Genomic DNA, 20,557 nt, shown 5'->3' on the forward strand with positions numbered 1-20,557 from the left:
GCTTCTCACTTTGACCAATCAGCTGCTACCATGTCAGAAGTTCTGTGTTTTGTTGTTGCTGTCAGACAAATGGGGGTTTGAGGCGAGAATCAATCATGGCTGCTTCCTTGGTACGGTGGCTAAAAAGATTGTACGTTTTCTTCGCGATATGTCCCCTGTGTGTCCCAGCCTTCTTGAACTTAGAGGAACTGAATGAGATGAAATATGGGATTCAAATTCTTCCCGACCCCGTCATGTTGGGGCAGGTGAGTGCGGGTGTTTTGGGGGGAAGCTAGCGGTTAGCTTGCTAGCTAGAAAGTAGGCTGCCGTTAGCTTGCGTGAAATATCTTCCTCTAACGTTACTAACGCGAGTAATGAAACGCCTCTCTGTTAGCTAATTAAAAACCCTGATTTAAAATGAACTATTTGCTCGCAAGTAACATTAGGAGGTGTTAATGCTTGAGATATATCCATGTGACCTACGCAGCAAGGGTTGTTGACAGCTGTCACAACACCTCAGCTTCCTCACTTTGACCTAGCTAGTTGCAACTTCTTTAAATTTCAAATAACAAACCACGAAAACAGTTAAAGTTAGTTGGTAGTCGAAAGCAGTTTATGTAAGCTTAAGAACTGTATGGCATTGTTATACTCTAAGCTACTGCAGCTGTTATGTCATTGTTTCTCCTTTAGACCAAAGCAGAGGAGGTGATGATGGTGTCCAATAAATACAAGCAGCTGTATGAGTGTCGACTTCCAGCCCAGGCCGTGAGGTTTCATCAGGACCCTGCCTCTGAGCCTGACTCACAAGGGTACACCGGGCCTGACATCCCAGACCTCCTCAGTCCAATGCACACTAACCAGTGTCTAGTGAAGGTAAGTTCCCAACTACTTATCTGTGGGATCCAATAGATAGATGCTTAGTAATGTAGTAAGTAATCAAACCTTTCCCCCCCATCCAAGATAGACCTGTTTCATTGCAAACTGAGTCACACTGACCTGTCACTGTAGCATATTTCTGATTCAAGCGTATGGCTCCAAATGCCTGACTGCTCTAAAAGACACCCAGAAAATACTGGGATGTGATTATTCGAGACTGTGTGACTCAGTATTCACTGTAATGTGAAAGCATATTTGTCTTAAATAGTTTGACTTGCAGTGTAAAGGATGAAGATAATGTGCATATCCATCCCCAACTGGGTACAGGTCCAAGAAAAAAGTAATATACAATATAAAAAGGCAGTCAGAAATGTATCGAGGCAATATTTTAACCTTCAAAACAGGCTGTGTAAACAAACTAAAATTAAAGCTCAACCTGCCAATAGGAGGTCACATGAAAATCAAAAAACTACAAAAAAAACTTTACGCTGTGTTACAAAAAGCACATTATTATACTGAAACAGGGTGCTAAACTGCATATAATACTGATTACATTTTTACAACTTCTTTCAACTTTGCTGTTAGTTAAAAAGCGCACATAACAAAGTACAGTGACAGAGAATATGACACAGCTTAGACAGGGGTTTCAGGTCCACACATAAAACAAGATATCAGTGAGCAAACAGTCCTATTATTCAAGTGTATTGCAAACATAAATATGTATTCTTTATGTTTAGCGCTTACAGTATCCTCTGAAATATAAATTTCATATGAGGTCAGAAGTGAAATCAGATCATAAGTGGTCCATACATGCATTTCATCATTTGGTCCATCATTTGTTGTGATATGTGGACAGCATCCAGTCACGCTGCATCCACAGATGACACAATCCTGATTTATCTGGATGCAGAGTCTGAACAGGGTCCCTGAAAGTATTTTACATTCATACATGTGGTCGTCTTAGTACAGGAGTACCAGCATGGTAGCAAAGCAATGTACTGCTGTGGACGAGGGCAGCAGCAAAACATATTGTAGCCGCCAAAAAAAGTCCCACATTAAAAAAAAATACAACAGTTTAAGTGTACACTATACTGTGAGTATTTTCACTGATTAACCTTTTTGTCAGGCAGCCTGTTCTGACATGGCAGCTGTTAATGATTTCACTTCATTGACAAACACAATAATTTTGGCTCTCTGAGCACAGAGCTGCTGGTCTACCGCTGCCTTAATCAGTTAGTTTTTTATGTTCTTGCTTTACTTTGGTGAATCCTAACTAATCCATTTGAAATGCCAAAGTGACACAATAACACAAACAAAACTGATTGGGGCAGCAGTTAACCAGAAGCTTCTGTGTTCTGCTATGTTAAATCACTGTTTCTCAATGCAGTCTGTATCTGTATATGAAGGCTTCAGTTCCCTGTTGGAAATTGCTGTCTGATGGTAAGGTAAAGCACTGAAAATCTCTTATTATCTCTTAATATAGTGCACACCTAAACCGGTAGGGATTTTATTTAGGTGTGACTTTTTTATTAGGTGGCTAAAATTAATTTTGTTGTTGACCCCTCTGCAGCAGTAAATTGCATAGCTTCTGTGTTGGGCTATCGCCTGCTTCTCCAAACTGGGGGCATGCCAGTTGACATCTGCTGTATGTAAGACACTGACTATGAATAAGCACCTCATACAACCCCACTTCAAAAGATCCAAACTATCCCTTTAAACAAAGTCAAAACTCATCAACCAGAGCTGCTATCACAAGGGATTGTAAAATTCCTAGGGCTGCCCCCTAATAGTCGACCAAACGTTAGTTGACCAGAAAGGTCATTAGTCAGGAAGACTTCATCGGTTGCTTAGTTTCAGAAAAATAAAATAAAATAAAATGTGAAACTCTATTAGGAGCTGTTCCTTGTCAAAATAAATCAAAACCTATATGACTGGACCATGTGGGAATTTAATTTGAAAGGACAGACACAGGAAGAGGCCACGCTCAGAAGTCAGACAGGAGTCACATAAATTTACAGGGCTGGTACCTGTGGTTATTCCACAGGCTAGTTAATAACACGTAGGGCAGGAAATCCGAAGTGTGGGATCATTTTGAGAACGTGAAGGACGAACCCAAGGTGATATGTAAACTCATCTTCATTCGTCAACTACAAACTAAGGATAGACCGATACATCGGCCAGCCGATATTATTATTATTTATGCTTCAGCTTAAATATTTGTTTATTTTATAAAGACATTACTGGAAGATTTAAGAGCACTGAACTCTTTCTTTTTTTATTTGAATGTATAATAATAATAATAATATTCTACCTGTTCTACCTCAACTTTCCATCTTGTTTTAGTATTTTTTACTGTTCAATAAATGTTTCTTATTTTAAACTTGAGACCTGTAATATTTGTTATCATTGTGTCATTTTTTTGATGTAAATTGAGGGAGCAAAAGCAGTATCGGCCCCAGATATCGGCTCAAGAAAATTGGCAGTCCATAATCGGTCATCGGCTAAGGGTGATGGAAAAAAATCGGTATTGGCATCGGCCCTAAAAAATCCATATCGGTCTATCCCTACTACAAACATGACGTATCATCTGAAACATGGAAGTAGCTACGTGCCCATTAGCCACTTAGCACAATCATTACTGCTTTGCCGACAGCGTCATTAACAGGCGGCTCACTCAGTGTGTGACGTACACTTGTAGATAAAATATAGACCTATATTAATTAAAGTTCATTGTAAACATTAACATTAAACAATAAACATTCATTAATATTGTAAACATTGCAGGCAACTAGTTGACTAATGGTCCTACATGAAGACTATTGGTCGACGAGGAAAAATCATAGCCGGGGCAGCCCTATAAATACCAAAAAGAAAATGTACCTTTGGGCAGTCAGCCATTTCCTATCAGGCAGCGCAAACCTGAAACACTGCAGTTTACCCACAGAAATAAGGAACATCACATATCTCAACCCTTTCTCCAAACCTACAAAATAGTGGTTACTGGACAATTAAAATGTGAGGTCATAATCTGGAGTGGTTTGTTATTGTTCTACTACTTGTCTGTGCCTGTGTGCTTTTACCTGTGCTCATGAGCTTTGTCTGTGCTTATGTGTCTGTGTTTAGGAGCTTTTGAATGAATGAATGAATGAACTTTATTTATTTAGCACCTTTCATTCACAGGATGCAGCACAACATCCTTTACAATTCAGCAGTAGAAACAAACACAGGAAAGAGATACGTTAAAAACCATACAACTATACAACAGGCATTCAATAAAACATTACAGAAAATCATTAAAAATGTTAGACAGTTGCTGGCCATAGGTTATTTAAAAAGATAAGAAGATGTGTTTTGAATTGTTGTTAAAAACTGTCCACTGAGCCAACAAGTCCAACATTTAAAGGCAGGGGTTCCATATTTTGGGGGCAGAGTAGCTAAAAGAAGCATCCCCTTAGGTTTTTGTAGTGACCTTGGGACCTGTTAAAGCAGCTGGGAAAGATTTCAGGGATGTGGAGGGTCATGAAACAGCAGAGAGTCTGTGATACAAGAGGTAACGAGGCCGTTAAGTGCCCTAAAACACTAATAGAAGGACTTTAAAATCAATTCTAAAAGATAATGGGAGCCAGCGTAGGTTACTTAAAACAAGAGTTATATGGTCTCTCCTTTTAGTTTTTATTTAAACCCTGGCAGTGACATCCTGAATGATCTGTAATTTTGCAATGGCTGCTTTAGGTAGGCCAGTGTATAGAGCATTATAATAACCAAGATGACTGGAAACAAATTCAGTAGAGGTCTTACCTTTGCTATATTGCATAAATGATAAAATGCAGCTTTAGTATATTAATCAAAATGGTCTTTAAAATTGAGACCAGGATCTAAAATGACATTGAGGTTTCTTACCTGAGGTTGTGTCTGTGTGGCCAGATGTCCCATTTTAGGGAGAACTTGATCCCTCTTGTTTTATGGGCCAGCTAGGTGTATGTCAGTGTTATCTTCATTTAGCTTAAGGAAGTTCTTGTTCATCCATTAATTGATGGCTTACACACAGTCAGTTAGACTGGACAGAGTATTTCGGTCATCTGGCCTCACATACACATACAGCTGAGTGTCGTCAGCTTAACCGAGGAGACTCACACCAAACTGACGGATGATGGATCCCAGTGGCAGCATGTAAATTGAAAACAGCAAGACAGTAAGTAAAATATTGTGGTAGATAGTGTCAAGGGTGTCAAAGGGTGCCTGATTGGAAATTTTCAAGAATACGGTGTTTGTTAAATTGTTTAAACACCACCTTCTCTGAAGCCTTGCTCAGGAAAGGGTTTGAAATGGGGCGGTAATTACAACAAAAGGTGGTGTTTAGTTTAGATTTTTTGAGTAAGGGTTTTACAGTTGCAGACTTAAAAGGGTTTAGACAAAAGCAAGATTGTAGAGAGGATAGATCATCACAGGAAGTGCTGGGGTATCATTAGGCCTACTCAGTGATACAGCTACATATTGAAGGAGGTAAAAAAAGATCAAGCTTGAAGCAGTGGAAATAATTTGAATAAATAGTACCAACAACCCCCCTCCGCCTGTGCTTACTTGGCCTTGGAAAGCGAATGAAAATAAAATCACAGGGGAGAAATCAGAATGAGACTGGCTGAGTTAGCTGAGGACAACCACAGATTGCCATCAGTAATCAAATCTTGGATAAAAAAAGCTCTTGTTGTAAAGGGCCATTTTGATCTTAGAGTCATGTGAATGATCAGAGGGGAGGATGTGTTGATCTGTAAAGGTCTGTTTTTGTTTTGGTCATTAATTATGTGCTTTTGCCTGTGCTTGTGTGTCTGTGCTTGTGTGCTTTTGTATGTTTTCTTTTATTGCCAACAACCTGCAAGGGACTGCCAATGAAAATGTATGGTTAAACCTAGTACATTTTCATGACTGACTCATGCTTAGGTTAATGTGCATTATCCCTTCTTAAATAAAACAATCATACACATGTTAAAACAGAAATGGTCACTTAGAACACCTTTCATAACACCTTTCACACCCTGATTATAATATATTCAAAAGAGACAACATAAATGGTTCATTCTCAGCTACAGAGGAAAGTATGCTGTTGCAAACTGAACCAAAGTCCAGTCATTTCTCTATGGTGCTGCTTTAGTTTTTCACTGGTTCATTTTACAGTTAAGCTCAGGTTACCACAACAGAGATCTTGTAGTGGGAACAAAAATGGAAAAAAGATTGCACTAGATCCACTCGTTCTTGGGACGTGCATTACTAATTCCTCCTCCCGTGGGTGGAGTGGAATTTAAACATCTGTCTGCTCTCTGTTGACAAACCTTCTTCTACAGTGATTCTAAGGAAAGTGACCAAAAGCCTTTGTGCCAAAACTTCTTGAAAATATGCACATTGTGCAACTTTTTCTCCTGCACAGTCAATAGATGGTTATGTGAGTGGGTTGCTGGCATATTGTAAATGTGTTTCTTGACCCAGGGCCCAGTCACATACATATCTCCTTATCTTTACGTAAGATACTTGTGTCTGGTTGCTTAGGGCACTTTTGTTGCCATACCAGGAGATTGCGGCTGTGAGACGTACTAAAAATATCCCTCTATTTTTTTATATTCCTGTAAATACTCATCTCAGTCAGTGACGACTGTGTGGGGGACTACAGGTTAAAATGAATGTTTTGCTTCAGCTGAAATGAGGCTGTTGCAATCCATAAAGATGAAGTATCCTGGGTTTTCCACAGTATTTTACAGCAGAGGTGGGCCAACTCGCCTGAAACAAAGACTAGTAAATACACTTGTAAGACATATGACATTATCTGTCATGGAAAAGGAGCAGAGGTGCTGTTTCACACAGCAAAAGCCACATTATATTCATGTATATATTCTGTTGCCCTTCTAACTAAAGCGATCATTAAACTGGATGCATCATGATAAAAACAGGATCAAAATGTGAGGAAAATATTGTTCTCAACAGCTGATTGTAATTTCATTTTTGTTATCCTTTATTTTTTGTTAATTTACTTGACATTGCAAACATGTTTTTAGCCTTTTGTTAGTATCTTGTTTGGTTTTTTAATGCGCACCTTGATGTTTCCCCTTTAAGATGCATGAGCTAGCTGAATACCTGCATCCTTACATACCAATTTTCAATCAGCAATTGTCGACCAACTTAGCAAACAAGACAACAAGTTTGAAAGTCTGTCGTAAAGTGTCCTACTTGGCTTAACCGGTTAAAAAACATAATAATTTGTGCACTAGTTGTATTCATATAAGATGATCAATGATATTGTTGATGACATTGAGCAAGTAGCCGAGAAGAAAAGGAAAATGTCTCAGTCAATTGCTGTTTATCATAATGTTGCTGTCTGTGTCTTGTAGACGAAGGACTGGTGGACATATGAGTTCTGCCATGGTCAGCATATCAGACAGTACCACATGGAAGGTAAGAGCTCACCTCTGTGTTTGTAATCTGTTTTTCACGACAGTCAGTTTGACAGATATTTGTCATTTGTTCTTCTTTCACAGACACAGAAATCAAAGGGGACATTCTCTTCCTTGGTTATTATGAATCTGAATTTGATTGGAGCAACGAAACAGCAAAGGTAAAGTGGCCTCAATTTTGTGGTTGTGGGTTTTTACAGTTCTTAATGGATTAGATTTCTGGTGATCTTTAAAGAAAGACAAAAAGGGGGAATGGCTGATTGTATAATATGAGCTGAAACATCTTAGTATAGTAGGATGTGGCAGAGGGATCTCGACAGTTGAATGCCTTAGCTTTTCATTTCACATTTTCTCATATTTGATGGATAATTTTCAGTCTAATTTTGGATGTAGTGTCGACATTATGTGAGGTTTTTTTTCTCTGTTGGTGAGTAACTTACCCCCTGTAACAAAATACATTATCATAATTTGCTGAGCTCAACTTATTTCATCCTTCTCAACAAACAAGAAGCTGTCAGTCTCTGAGCTACAGATGAGAAAAGGAAATTATAGTGTTTCCTTTACATTAGCATGCACTTTGCTCCCTTGAGTGGAGACAGACACCTTTTAATCTTTGCCCTCCTTAGTGTTTCCAAGTGGTCTTATCGTTGGTGCTGCTGTTTAAAAAGACAACTGATCGCTTTTTGTTTTTCTCGGAGCCCACAGTTTCCACAGTCACTTCAGTTGTTCTCCTGTCGCCATTTCCACTACTGGGGACAGTAACTGCAGAGAACTTACATTAATACTCTTTGGCAACTGAGTATAGCTGCCGATAGCTACCGGGGAAAACAAAAGTGCTATCCTCTTCTTGTTTTAGTTGCATAGTAGTTGACATGCTTTCTTTGTGCCGTATATCGACCCTTTGTTTTTCTGGGAGATTGTACCTGGTGGCAGACAGAATTGCGTAGTGAAACTGAGGCTTACAGAGAATCAGTCTTAATGCAGATAGTGTCATAATTCTGTGGCTATTACATTGTGCAATCAACATTTACTTCACAATGAGTACAAGTAAAAAAAAAAGTCTGTATTTCCACTTTAAATCAAGCTCAATAAAATCTCAGCGATTATCTGCTGCTGGTGATGTCTGAAACAAATACAGCATAATCCCTTGGGAGAGGGAATTTTTTTTACCCAGGGTAATTTGTTATTTCAAACATCATCAGATTGCCTGCAGGTGTACAAAGCTTGTTCACAGTTATTACTGTACATTAATAACAACAACTCAACACTGGAACCAGTTGCACAGGATGTTCCCAAGTTCAAACTTGTATGACATCAGTGTTTACTCAATAGTTTACATAATAAACTATAATAGTTTAAATATCGTTAACAACCACAGCGGCAGGGCTGATACTGTTTTTACTCCATGAGTCTGTGTGTCATCACGGGAAAGTGTGGTACTGAGGAGACACCTGTTGTGCTGTGAACTACCACAGATGCTGGTTTGAGAATTTTGCCAGGTGTTAATATGTCTGTGGACAAATTCTGTCAACAGTATAGCGTCACTACTGTACAAGATGCAAACACAAACTTTACAGGTGTGTAGATGAGATCACAAAGATCAGTAGTCCAAGCAACAGCACCGGAAATACAGTAGGGGGATAGGAAGTAAAAACTAGGAATCACCGACTGCTAGTGCAACTCAATCCTGCTCTTAAAATGCTGTAGTGTGTCTGATGATTTACCAGCTTTCAGTAACAATGACGACGATTCGTGAATCAATAGAAGGGCACGAACTTCAGAAGCATCACATTTCACTGTTATATGATGCACTGAACTTTCAAGATTATTATATATCAGTTTGGTTAATACATCTTTTCTCTTTATTTCCCAGGCCTCCAAACAGCACAGGCTGAAGCGCTACCACAGTCAGACCTATGTAAACGGCTCAAAGTGCGACCTCAATGGAAATCCCAGAGAGACAGAAGTCCGGGTGAGACATTTGTTTTTCATTTTGCCACTATAAACAGATATGAATAGGGTGAAAATCTGCATGTTGTACCAAGTGATCCTCCTAAATACACCTCCCTAATTTTACATTATTATTTTCAGTTTGTGTGTGAAGAAGGCTCAGGTGACTACATCGCCCGGGTGGACGAGCCTCAGTCATGCCGCTATGTGCTGACGGTTCACACCAGTCGAACCTGCCAACATCCTTTCCTGCGTCCACCATCCACTGCCAAGCCCCAGGGTATCGTGTGCCAGCCGGCGCTAAGTGCCCAACAGTACATGGATTACGTCAAAGCTCAAGTCTGTGAGTTAACAAAAATGAAGGTCACTGTGACGCAGCGTTTGGACGGAGTCTTGCTTCATTACTTTAATGTACCGTCCTGTTGTATCAGGAGACTGCAGGAGGACATAATGTGGGAACAGAGTATTTAAAAGTGTGTTGGTGATATCAGATTGAAACATTAAAGGAGTGAATGCATAACTTTTTAGCAATTGTTGAATAGGTGCTTTAATTTATGGATTCTTCCTGTGTCTATTTGAAAACCAAAAAAAAGGAAATATGTGATGTGATCGCTTCTTCTTCCCCTCCCTCCCTCCTTTCCTTTCTCTTTCTGTTCCCAGCGGACACGAAGCGTAAAGTAGAGCAGATCTCAGAGGAGCTGAGGAGTCTTGATGAGATGTTGGCAGGTAATGAAGGGGCAGATGGAGCAGTGGAAGTTACAGCAGAGGAGACATCTCCTGCACCCAGTGAGGACCCGAACATGTCGGACACAAAAGGTACGTTTCTTTCACAATTAAGAGTCGTGTTGTCACGAAACTGGAATTTTAAACTCTGATATAGTGCCTTGAAAAATGCCATTTTTGATACCTCGGGGAAAATTGACCTTAAGGGCACACAATTTAAAAGTTGCATTAAAAGATAAATATAATGAGGCACCCTGTGGCTCAGTGGGTGCAGCAGTCATCACGTGTACAGAGGCATTGTCCTTGCCGCAGTGGCAGTGGTTTTGATTCCAGGCTGTGGCCCTTTGCTGCATGTTATCCCCCCCCCTCTCCTCCTGTCATACTCAGTCCTGTCAAATAAAGGTAAAAGCCAAAATTTTATCTTAAAAATAAGATAAATATATCTAGCCTATAACATGACAGTGATGACTTGTCTGTTCTTGGTTAGTAGCAGCGAACAGCAGGATGACTGTAGCAAACAATAACAATAAGAAAGGGAGAAATAACAGCTGGTACCTTTTTATCCATACTGCAGAAAATAAGTCCAATCATTATTTCAGAATCATTTCAATATTCAGAATCAACCACCTCCTCAGCCCTGAGAAAAAAAGTGTATAAAACTAAAAAACTAAAATGAAAACTAAAAAGATAGTATACATACATGTATACATGTGCAGATAGATACACATTTCAGACATACATAAGCAGACAGCAACATTGATCAAAATGTAAACACAAATACACACACGCATTCATGTAAATAGATTTATACATCAGTCACAGTTGTCCGTAGCCAATCTATATTGTAATTTGCTCTATGTAAGAATCAATTATGAAACATCACACACGCATTTTCATATATGTCAGAAATGGTTGCCATGTCCTGTAAAATTTACCTGTAGAGCCATCCAGCGTACACCTTATTTGTGTAGAAAACGTCTAGCAATAATGGAGGCAATAGTGTCTAGGAGGAGATATGTTCTCTGGAACTACTCTGAAATTTGCAATTAGTGGGGAAGGGGTAAATCTGACTCCAAAAACCTCAGAAAATGTATTAAATATCGATGTCCAATAATTATTAAGGTTTGGACAAGTCCAGAAAGTGTGAATGAGGGATCCTGTTACTGTTCCACATCTGTTGCTTAATGGATCTGTCTGTGAATAAGGATTGATATTTTTTTTACATCACTACTTAGGATCTGGCAAATATCTACCATTGTAATAATTTTTCACTTCACTAACTAAAAACGAATTGGGTTTTTTATTTCCATCACGTCAGATATAAACTGGTGTGTCTTTATTATCAAACAGATGCTGCTGCTGTGTCTGAGGACGCTGGGTCAGAGGAGGCAGAAGATTCTGAGTTCTGGGAGGGAGTCACAAAACCAGGGAGTTCAAAAACAAGTTCTCCTCAACAGGAGAATCAGGTATAGAAATACATCTGAGAATCAGTTTAACCTTTTAGTAATTGATGCCTCTCTGGGCGACCTCTGTCGTGTCCTCAGTGCCAAAATACTGACTTTCTTTGATGGAGAAGCTTTATAATATTTTAAAATCTCATTTTAATAGAGTATATTTTGATGCATTCTCATCATCTTTGTGCTGTTAATAATGTCTAGACTGATCTGATACATTGTTGATAGCAAACCTGATTCTTCTCTGACCACTAGAGGGCGTAGGTTGAACTTCACATCTCCACTCCACAACTCTAACCTGATTTTGTTTCCTATGCACAGGCAGCAGATGATGGCTATAACTCACTTACAGACAATGAAGTCATGGATGATGGTGATGAAGGTATTGCAACACACACACACACACACACACACACACACACACACACACACACACACACACACACACACACACAAGGAAGTTCAATGATATTTATGATTCTTCTGGTCACTGCTGCTGCTTTGAAGAGCCTCAAACAAGATTAAAAGAACCTGTGCAGTTATGTCATCTGATTTACAAACTGAACGAGTGTAGGTCTGTACTGCATGTCAGTTTTTACATTCAGAGCTTCTATTGAGATTTAAGAATAAGTCTGTTATATTTTATGACGTAAAAAATTCTCAAAGACGAACAAAATCTGCAATTTAAATAAACTACTTCATCAGAATAAATTAGTTTTACATAACTTGTCTGCTTTGCCAATATAAATACATGTAGGCAGCAGGCTAATCCAATAAGGACATAAAATAATGATGAAATAATAATTGCACCCTCAGGCTTATATCAACATTAAGCTATGACAGAAATGGCAATAAAATAAATTACAACACTTCATTTTTCAACTCAAAATCTGAACAGTCTGCTGCGGAAGTTTGGTGTGAGCGACACTCACTCGCTATGCAAAGGACGTGGACTTTGTCTGCAAAGACAGCTGCCTCTCACAAAGCAACGATCAATAGGGAATAATAATTAATGTCTGTTAAATAAACCAAAGCCTGAGGACATTATGTAACACAAACACAAAGAGACGAGGGGGAAAAAGGTGCTCACACTGCAGCCACCACTGGAATCTAATTCTACAAATAGTGTAATAGAAATAATATGAGTGTAGCCTAATCTTTATCTGTAACTGTGCAGAAAATACAGCTTTAGATAGAATAAATAGACATGCAAAAAAGAAAAGAAAGCTGCATTGATTTAAATTTATGAATAAAGCATCAAAATTTCAGTCTCTTCACTGCGACCCTAAACTATTGTTAGTCCAAATGAAGTGCTTTGTTAAATTTTTTTTAGATTGTTGTTGTTCAGTGTTTAACTTAGAGCATTTTCTCTTGTCACATTAATATCTTCCAGCTGAAAAATTCAACTTTAAAATCATCACTGACCCAGCAGACCTGATGAAATTCGTCCAACACCTGAAAGAGAGTAATAGGAAGGTCAGTACTCGCCAAGATTACTGTAATACTTTTTTTGTGCACCGTTTGGAGTGTATTTTCTTTGCAGCTTATGGGTATTCCAATTCAGTGCTACATGTTTGTTTGTTTTAATTTTAGAAAGCACAAAACCAAGCCAAAAGTCAAGGAGAGAAACCAAAAAGCGAGCGGGAAACGGAGAAGGTCGGTGAGGAAGAGAAAGATGAAGATGAACGCCTGCTGCAGGAGTTTGAGGATGAGATGGCCGACCTCTCGGTGCCCTCTGATAAGATTGAAGAGATAAAGGAGGAAATGCAGAAGGAGTTCGACAACATCATAAATGAGGTTTCTGACTAAAAACACAATGGCTGATCATATGTTAAAATGTAATCACGCAGATCTTACACAGCTAAACAATCTAACGACACTTTGATGCGATCGTCTTCTGTCGTGTTACAGGCTCAGCAGGAATTAGAGACAGAAGGTCTGAAGGGGGAGTTCGATCGCACTCAAGCAACACAAACACTGGAAACAACACTGGACAAGCTACTCGATCATTTAGAGGAGAAAGACGTCCAGGACCCGGAGCAGCAAATGGCGGGAGTTCAAAGACCCAGCGACCCCACCAGAGGCAGCCCCAGCTTGGCTCCGAAGCAGCCAGGTAACCAGGCAGCCTGCCCCCGCTGTGGTCACGTACATCCTGTGTCCGCCTCCATCATCCTCATATTTCATTCATATGTGCAATAGATGTTTGTTGTGACATCTTTCATCCCAGACTAGATGCACACAAGGAGACTGATCCAGAGATGTTATCAGATTGATACATTTAAGTATTTTAGTTAGTTAGCGGTCTTTCCTCTGCTGCCATTGATATGCCTGTGGGTGATTTTCAGTGATTAAATCAAGATCCAAATCAATCACAGTATTATAAATCTATGACAATGCAGAAATGTAATTCTCTTAAGACAGTGTTTTGAATTACACATTCTTGGCTCTTACCTCCTCCATCCTGTGGCCCTGCTGATGGGTTTTTTGAGGTGAACTGTGTTGTTTGTCCCTCTTTTGTCTCGTCACCCCAGACCAAGCGGCTGACGACCATGTTAAGATCAAAATTACTAAGTATAAGACGGGCAGCAGCCCTGATGGGGAGGTGAAAGTTCAGGAGATGGGCGAAGGAGACCCCCAGTGGCAGCACATAAAGGACGTGGTTAAAGAACAGCTAGAGAAAGCAGGACTGAAGGCAGAAGGTATGAGGGGGGAGTGCCCGAAACACTCACGGCCCTTTCTCTCTTCCATCTGTTATCTTGAGCATACAGTACCTCTGTACTTCTTCTCTCATCTTTGTCGAAAAACACACAACTCTCAGATTTAGGCTTTTCCAAGGTTTAGCCGTTCAAAAGACACTTAACATCACGCTAACAGTGTGATGGTGTCTTTTATTTTTCATGCTGCCAGCAATTAAACACATGTTTTTGAAGAAGATCAAGAACTGTTTTGGGCATTAGACCAAAATGGAATAGCAAAATAAAAGATTATGGTGGCAAGTTAGCTGAAGCTTAACTTAAAGACAAAGGGAAATGAAAGGTGTGTCCATGTCCTTTCTTTTTCATCCACTGTTGTGTTTGTACCATTCTTCATTCTTTCATTAATTTGTTGTTGTGACAAATCTGAGCCACTTGGGAGTGCATGTGTTTAACTGGCAAGCTGGCCTTTTCCCCTGTTTTTCTCTTTTTAGGTAAGATTGAGGTGAAGATCCTGACACGAAAAAACGCAGAGGAAACAGGTGACCAGTGGCTGACTGAAGAGGATACAAAGTCCTTCAGGGAGCTCCTCATAAATCTCCTGGTAATTTAAGACGGGATAGTCACTTTTTATGGGGTTCAGTTGGATCATTCTGGGTGCGATTTATGCACCATTATACTGTGTTTGCCAGCAGCTATGTGCTGTAGAGTTTGCTTAGTAATTCATTTCAGCCTGCGTAGGATTGAGCAGAGACAGCTGTTGTTTTTGTATGTTTGTTTAAGTAATTTAACCAAACTACGGCTTGAGTAGATGTAAAAACATCCGTCTGTAGTCATAAAAAAACTTCTGGTGTATTGACAGATTTCATTTGTCGGCTGAGTTTTTTGTGAGCAAAAATTAGAACGTTTTGTGGACTTACTTTTTACTTAAATGTTTTCATATGTCCAAACGTTTAAGAAAGAACTAAATGTATGTACACTTGAACATTTGAAGCAATAGTTGAATAGTTGATATGAAGAGATGTGTAAGAAAAGTGACCCCACTCCAAATATGAAGCTATAGCCAGCAGCCTGCTGAATACAGCTTCTTATTTAACAACAGATTTATTTTATTTAAAAGGGACAATGCACATTAATGAACAACAGCAAAAACAGTGTAAATGTGCCAAAGTTAGCGCAGCGCTAATTCACATTCGGAGTCCCTTGGCAGGTAACAAAAATACACAATTTAAGTAGGAAATAACAACAATAAAAAACAGGGGATTTCACATTCAAACATAGCAGCTAATGGGTCTATGAAGTGCAAAGTGCCAATTTACAGTATCAGTTTATGAAGTGCGTGGTTGCCTATTTAAATCTGTTCGCCCAGTTGGGTCAGTCCATTCCTGCCGCCTGGAATAGGCCAAGCCACTGGGGTTCTGCTAATCAGTACCGTATAAGAAAACCAAACATACAATACAATCAAATTTAGCAAGGCAGAAAACATTCATGACACAAAATACAAAGGGGGTGAGTGTATAATAAATGAAAAGAAATGTGGTGCAGGTCTGCACTCATACAGACACGCACCACATAACTGTACGATAAGAGAGTTGTATTGATTGCCGAATCTAATTAAGGAGGAATATATATTTGAAAACATATCTAATTGTATTTCCCAAAATGTCATATCATTGTTTTAAGAGGTAAATCATATTAGCCTGAGTGTCAGATTGAAGCTCCCAGAACCTTCAGTCTGACATGGCTTCCATTGAAGGCGATTTACAAGGGGGAGGGAATTTGATTTTTTCCCTAACCAATCAGTAGAGATCAACGACTCACCCAGAATCTGATGTCATTAGTATCCATGCCCCGGGGGTGCCGAAAACAAGCGAGCATTGCCCGTTTAAAATGTCTCCGTCGTCATCCACGCCCAGCTGCATCGCTGTTAAATCCAGTTTAGCAGCTTCCTTAATTTGGTCCTCCATTAACGCGAGTAGTGGTGAAATACCTCGATAGCATCGTCAGTGTGGTCTGTAGGATCTGTAGCGGTCGCCATTGTTGCTATCCTCACCAGTTACCCACCGGCGTACAGCTTGACATCAGCGTGGCGCTGATTGGCTAATCGCTAGACCCCCGGCGTTCATTGGTCCGTCCAGCGTTTGGACAAAATAAATCGCAAATTCATTGAAGTATGCCAGACCAGAGATGCAAGTGGGTGGGGTCTATGGTCTGGAACCAGGCTAAAATCATATGGTTTCTGGTACGTTCTAGGTCGTCAAACTTAACTGACATTGAAAATGTACAAAACAGAGCATTTCAACGTTTAGTTTACAAAAAAGGTTTATTTATTTGCATGACAGTATGGAATGAAGGGGAGCAGGTTACATCAGGGTGTGACCAGAATAGACATGCTATATGGAGACAAACCTTGGACACAATGGACCCTGTTTAAACAATCCATAGCATGTGGTCTAAAGTGCATGGCGCAAGTGCATTTAGGGCGTGTCCAAATCCACCTTGGGAGCATAGTCTGGGCACAAAGTAAGGTCCAAGGGTTAATGGGGTTGTATTTAGTCCCTTTATTAATCATAGGTGTGTAGTGGGCGTAACATGAGCGCTCAGTCAGAGTGTCATCTCCAGTCCCCTTTAAAGCCAAGAGTGCCTGCACCTGGTGCACTGCTGTTGACATGGCGAATTCAGCAAATAGGAGAAGAGAGTGGTTTTGTGCTCAGAGTACTGCAGTAAGAGCAGTAATGTCAATGCAGCAAATATCGTGGGACATTTAAGCAGCAAAAATAAAAACTTGACAGAAGAAACACACCTAAATGAAGTTACGCTGTTTTCTCATCTGTAAATGTGCATAGTGTCTGTCTTAATGGGAAGTCAGACAGCAGCTCTGCAGCTCTGCTCTGCTCTCTGCTATGTTCACATTCTAGAGAATGTAAATAATGTTTTCCTCATTGGTGTTGTATTATTTCACCCACTTGCAACCCATCCACAGGTCCCTGCTTGTGTAACAAGCAGCGTGTTCATGCATTGTGAACCTGCCTATGTAGGCGCATTGTACGATCTGAAGCAGGAAAAATCTGCACTATTGACTTCAAACCAGGTTTTTGTCGTTCAGTGGTGCAGTCTCTTTCTGCTGTCTTAAAATAGCAACACGCCAACAATGCCCTGGTGGACCACACCTCATTTCATAACCTATATGCCCATAGGCGCACACTTTTGCTACTTACACATTGTAAGCACTGGCTGTGAAACTGACAACTGTGATGGTCTTGAAATAGCAATGACAGACACACTGTGCTGTGCACCACTTTGTGCTGGATGTAAGATGGGGCCCACTGTCCAGTAAAATGTCTCCCTACCTTGCTCACTCTGTTGTTCCTCCTGGCTCCCTTACAGTCAAGATGACAGTGAAGATGACAAAAGCAGTTAACGTATTCATCTCGTATCGTGCCTGACTTTAGTGGATCATAACATATCAAGAATGGAATTAATCTGCAGATCCTCCACTTCAAATGAGACTAAACCTTTCTATGTCGATGTCAATTTTTGACCCACAACAAAGGCCAAAATATGGCATCGACAGACGAGGTAAGGCTTGTTTGTAGCCTTGCTGGAAATGCTGTCTGCAGTGGGATTTTGTTGATCACTTGCAGCCTCAACTAGACAGCTAAGAGGACAAGGGATTGAACAGATGATGGTGGCATAAATCAGAGCGGTCAATAAAACAGGTTTTTCATCAATCATGAATCACCACACAAACAATATTATGCTGATGGGTCCAATAGTCGTGAGTAAGCTGCAGACAGGCAGATACTCCTGGTGGAGATAAAAATCACCTTGTTTGAAGCTGCGATACTTTTACTGAAGCCCCACATCAAAAACAATTCATGAATGACAACTGCTGTGCTTTAGAAAACCAGTCAGTGAATGAACAATGGGTTTCAGGTTTGCTTGGTTTTCTGGTTTGCTGGGAGGGCTCCACTGGGTTTTGTGCAGCATTGTATTATAGAGTTGAGCAACCTTGCCTAAACATCCTCCTCTACCATCATAAAAATGAATGTACTTTATATGAGATGAAACATTAACCTGCAAGGAAAGTGAACAGATGCGCTGTTTCACACAGCCGATGAAGCCTTTTCAGTGGGTGTGATAATTGTTTTGGGTGTCATCTACTGAATCTCAGTGGCTATCCACCTCACTGAAACCACCCACAAGCACACTTCTCTTTTTCCCGTCGATCTGAGAACAGTGTAAAATGTGTGTTTTTTCATTGGCATTTAGCACATCATTCAGTTGAGAAGGTAGTGGTTGTTTTTAAATGTGTCCTTTTCGTTTTTCTCCCCGTCTTGTAGACTGGAGGCACAGAAGAGGTATACAAAGAGCAAAAGAGGCAGCAGGAGTTGGAGAACAACTATAGGTTTGTCTGGGGAGAGTCCCAGGAGGAGTCCCAGTCATCCAGCACCTCCGACTCAGACGACGTGGACATATGAGCTCATTCAGTACATTCAGTGCACCTTTTGTGACGGTGAACTCCTGTGGAGACCAGCAGGGAGGGGGACTCTGAAGTGCGGCCGCAAATTTGATAGAGAGCCCAGATGATTCAGTTACTGCTATTAAACCTGGCGGATAATATCAACCCACCTGTTTGCACATTCAGAAAATGTGTCCGTGTGTCTTGAATAGGCAATGTGTGTCTGTAGTAGGCACCAGTTTATGTGTTGCACGATGAAACCACAGCGTCTCAGCTGTACTTGTGCGGCTGAATGAAGTTATGCATTTTCCCCTTTTTGATGGGATTCAGTTTTGATAGATGGTGATGTACAATATATACCTTTTTTTTTAGAAATATGTCAGTGACTTTTACGGAGTATGTGCATCTAGCTCTGAAGTTGTCAGCAGCACACTGTTGAATTGTTTGCATTTGTCTTATATGTTGCTGTCCGCAAAGACGTCATTACCTTTAAGTGACACAGCTGGGGGGGAACTGTGCATGCCTAAACACACCAGAGGAGTGTTTGCACAGACTGCTCAGTTTAGTGTTTACTACAAAGTATAATTGCGTCTGGATTTGAAAAACAAAGGACAAACACTTGAGGGTTCACAGTCCAGTTCCCACTTGTCTTTGAAACTTTCTGACACGTTGCGTCTGGTGATTAGATTAAACACAACTGTAGATTACAGAAGTGTTTGCGCACATGCTGTGGCACTTTATATCTTTGGAAAAAAGGTTCTGTATACTCTTTGTAACATTGTTTCACAAAAAAAACCTGTTTCCTTTAGGTTGTCTTGTGCTGTGAAAGGGATGCAAAAGAAAAGCACTAAAAGGAGTGCAGGGAGATGCATCATCTTAGTGTGTACTTTCATTTCTGACAAGAATTTAGTTGGCTTCATTTCACAAAGAAAAACAAAGAAAGCTTCAGTGTCAGTCACGCTGAGTGTACCAAAACAATGAATCCACACAAAACTTTTCTAAGGATCCTTCAGAGGTGTACTTAAAAGGGCTGAATTTGTATAATTTGTGAATAATTGTGACTACTTGGAACTCAACGTGTACATAATAATGGCGTGAATAGGTTTTTAAATTGATTGGTTGTATATTAGCACAAATTAGCTGGGACTTAAGTTACCTGTTGTGAAACTTGTGACTGTGCAATCTTGTATATGAAGCTTAATTTCATTGTGGAGCTAAGGCGTATACAAACTTCTCCAGACACACACGATTGAGGCATTTGTTCTCAAAGACGCCAGTGTCCTGAGGCTCAAGATCTGATAAGAGTATGCAGAATAAAAAAAAAGCTTCGGGTGTGCAAGTAGGAGTGTTTCTTTACTTAGCCAACTGAAATTGTCTTCTCAAAAAATTAAGATTGCTCTTACTTTGCTATCGCACCCTTAATGCTCTTACCTGATCATGGGTCTGTGTCACAAAGTGACGTCAGTGAGCCAGTGAAGAAAAACCCAGAGATAACAGATCCTGTTTGTAATCAGGTAACTGTTTTATCAAGGATCACCAGTGTGAAGCCAGGCAACTCAAAGAGCCAGCTCCCTCCTGCAGCTTAAAGGGAAACAAATCACCAGTCCCAACAATCCCTAACAAACACAGGTGTGCCACAACACTGGTGTGTCTCTGCAGTAGTCATTTTGATCGTCACACTTCAGCTGCACATATATGATTTGTTAACAGTGACAGCTCACAGTAGAGGCAGAGATCCTTCAATGGGGCTATATTACTGTATAAACAACACCATATTGGTTTCATACTCTGACAGAAGTCCATTTGTGCTGCCTTGTCCTGTAAATAAAAGTCTTTGAACACTGTTTCTTTGAATAAAAGACACCACATGAGTCTTCTGGACATCATCCAACCAATTGTGATTTTATGTTGAAATCAAAAACATAGTTTATATTTGCATTGTACTAGATAAACACACGTTACATTTCACTGGCGCTGAAT

The 20,557-nt window shown here is 40.1% G+C and overlaps 1 protein-coding gene across 2 annotated transcripts; it reads left to right on the forward strand.

The window, feature by feature from the left end:
* Positions 1–44: 44 nt before the first annotated feature.
* On the forward strand, positions 45–20,458 carry os9 (OS9 endoplasmic reticulum lectin). 2 transcript variants are annotated; one of them, XM_049559853.1, is made up of 15 exons: positions 45–245; positions 670–852; positions 7,233–7,296; positions 7,380–7,456; positions 9,169–9,267; positions 9,387–9,588; positions 9,906–10,061; positions 11,319–11,434; positions 11,744–11,804; positions 12,816–12,898; positions 13,016–13,219; positions 13,334–13,535; positions 13,954–14,121; positions 14,610–14,719; positions 18,459–20,458. In XM_049559853.1, the coding sequence occupies exons 1-15, from the start codon at positions 96–98 to the stop codon at positions 18,594–18,596; spliced, it is 2,013 nt and encodes a 670-aa protein (XP_049415810.1). In that variant the 5' UTR covers positions 45–95; the 3' UTR covers positions 18,597–20,458. The 2 variants fall into 2 exon arrangements, with proteins under 2 accessions (XP_049415810.1, XP_049415889.1); XM_049559932.1 differs by lacking the exon at positions 13,954–14,121.
* Positions 20,459–20,557: the final 99 nt, after the last annotated feature.

Source organism: Epinephelus fuscoguttatus, linkage group LG1, assembly GCF_011397635.1.
Source record: "Epinephelus fuscoguttatus linkage group LG1, E.fuscoguttatus.final_Chr_v1".
NCBI classification, from domain to species: domain Eukaryota; kingdom Metazoa; phylum Chordata; class Actinopteri; order Perciformes; family Serranidae; genus Epinephelus; species Epinephelus fuscoguttatus.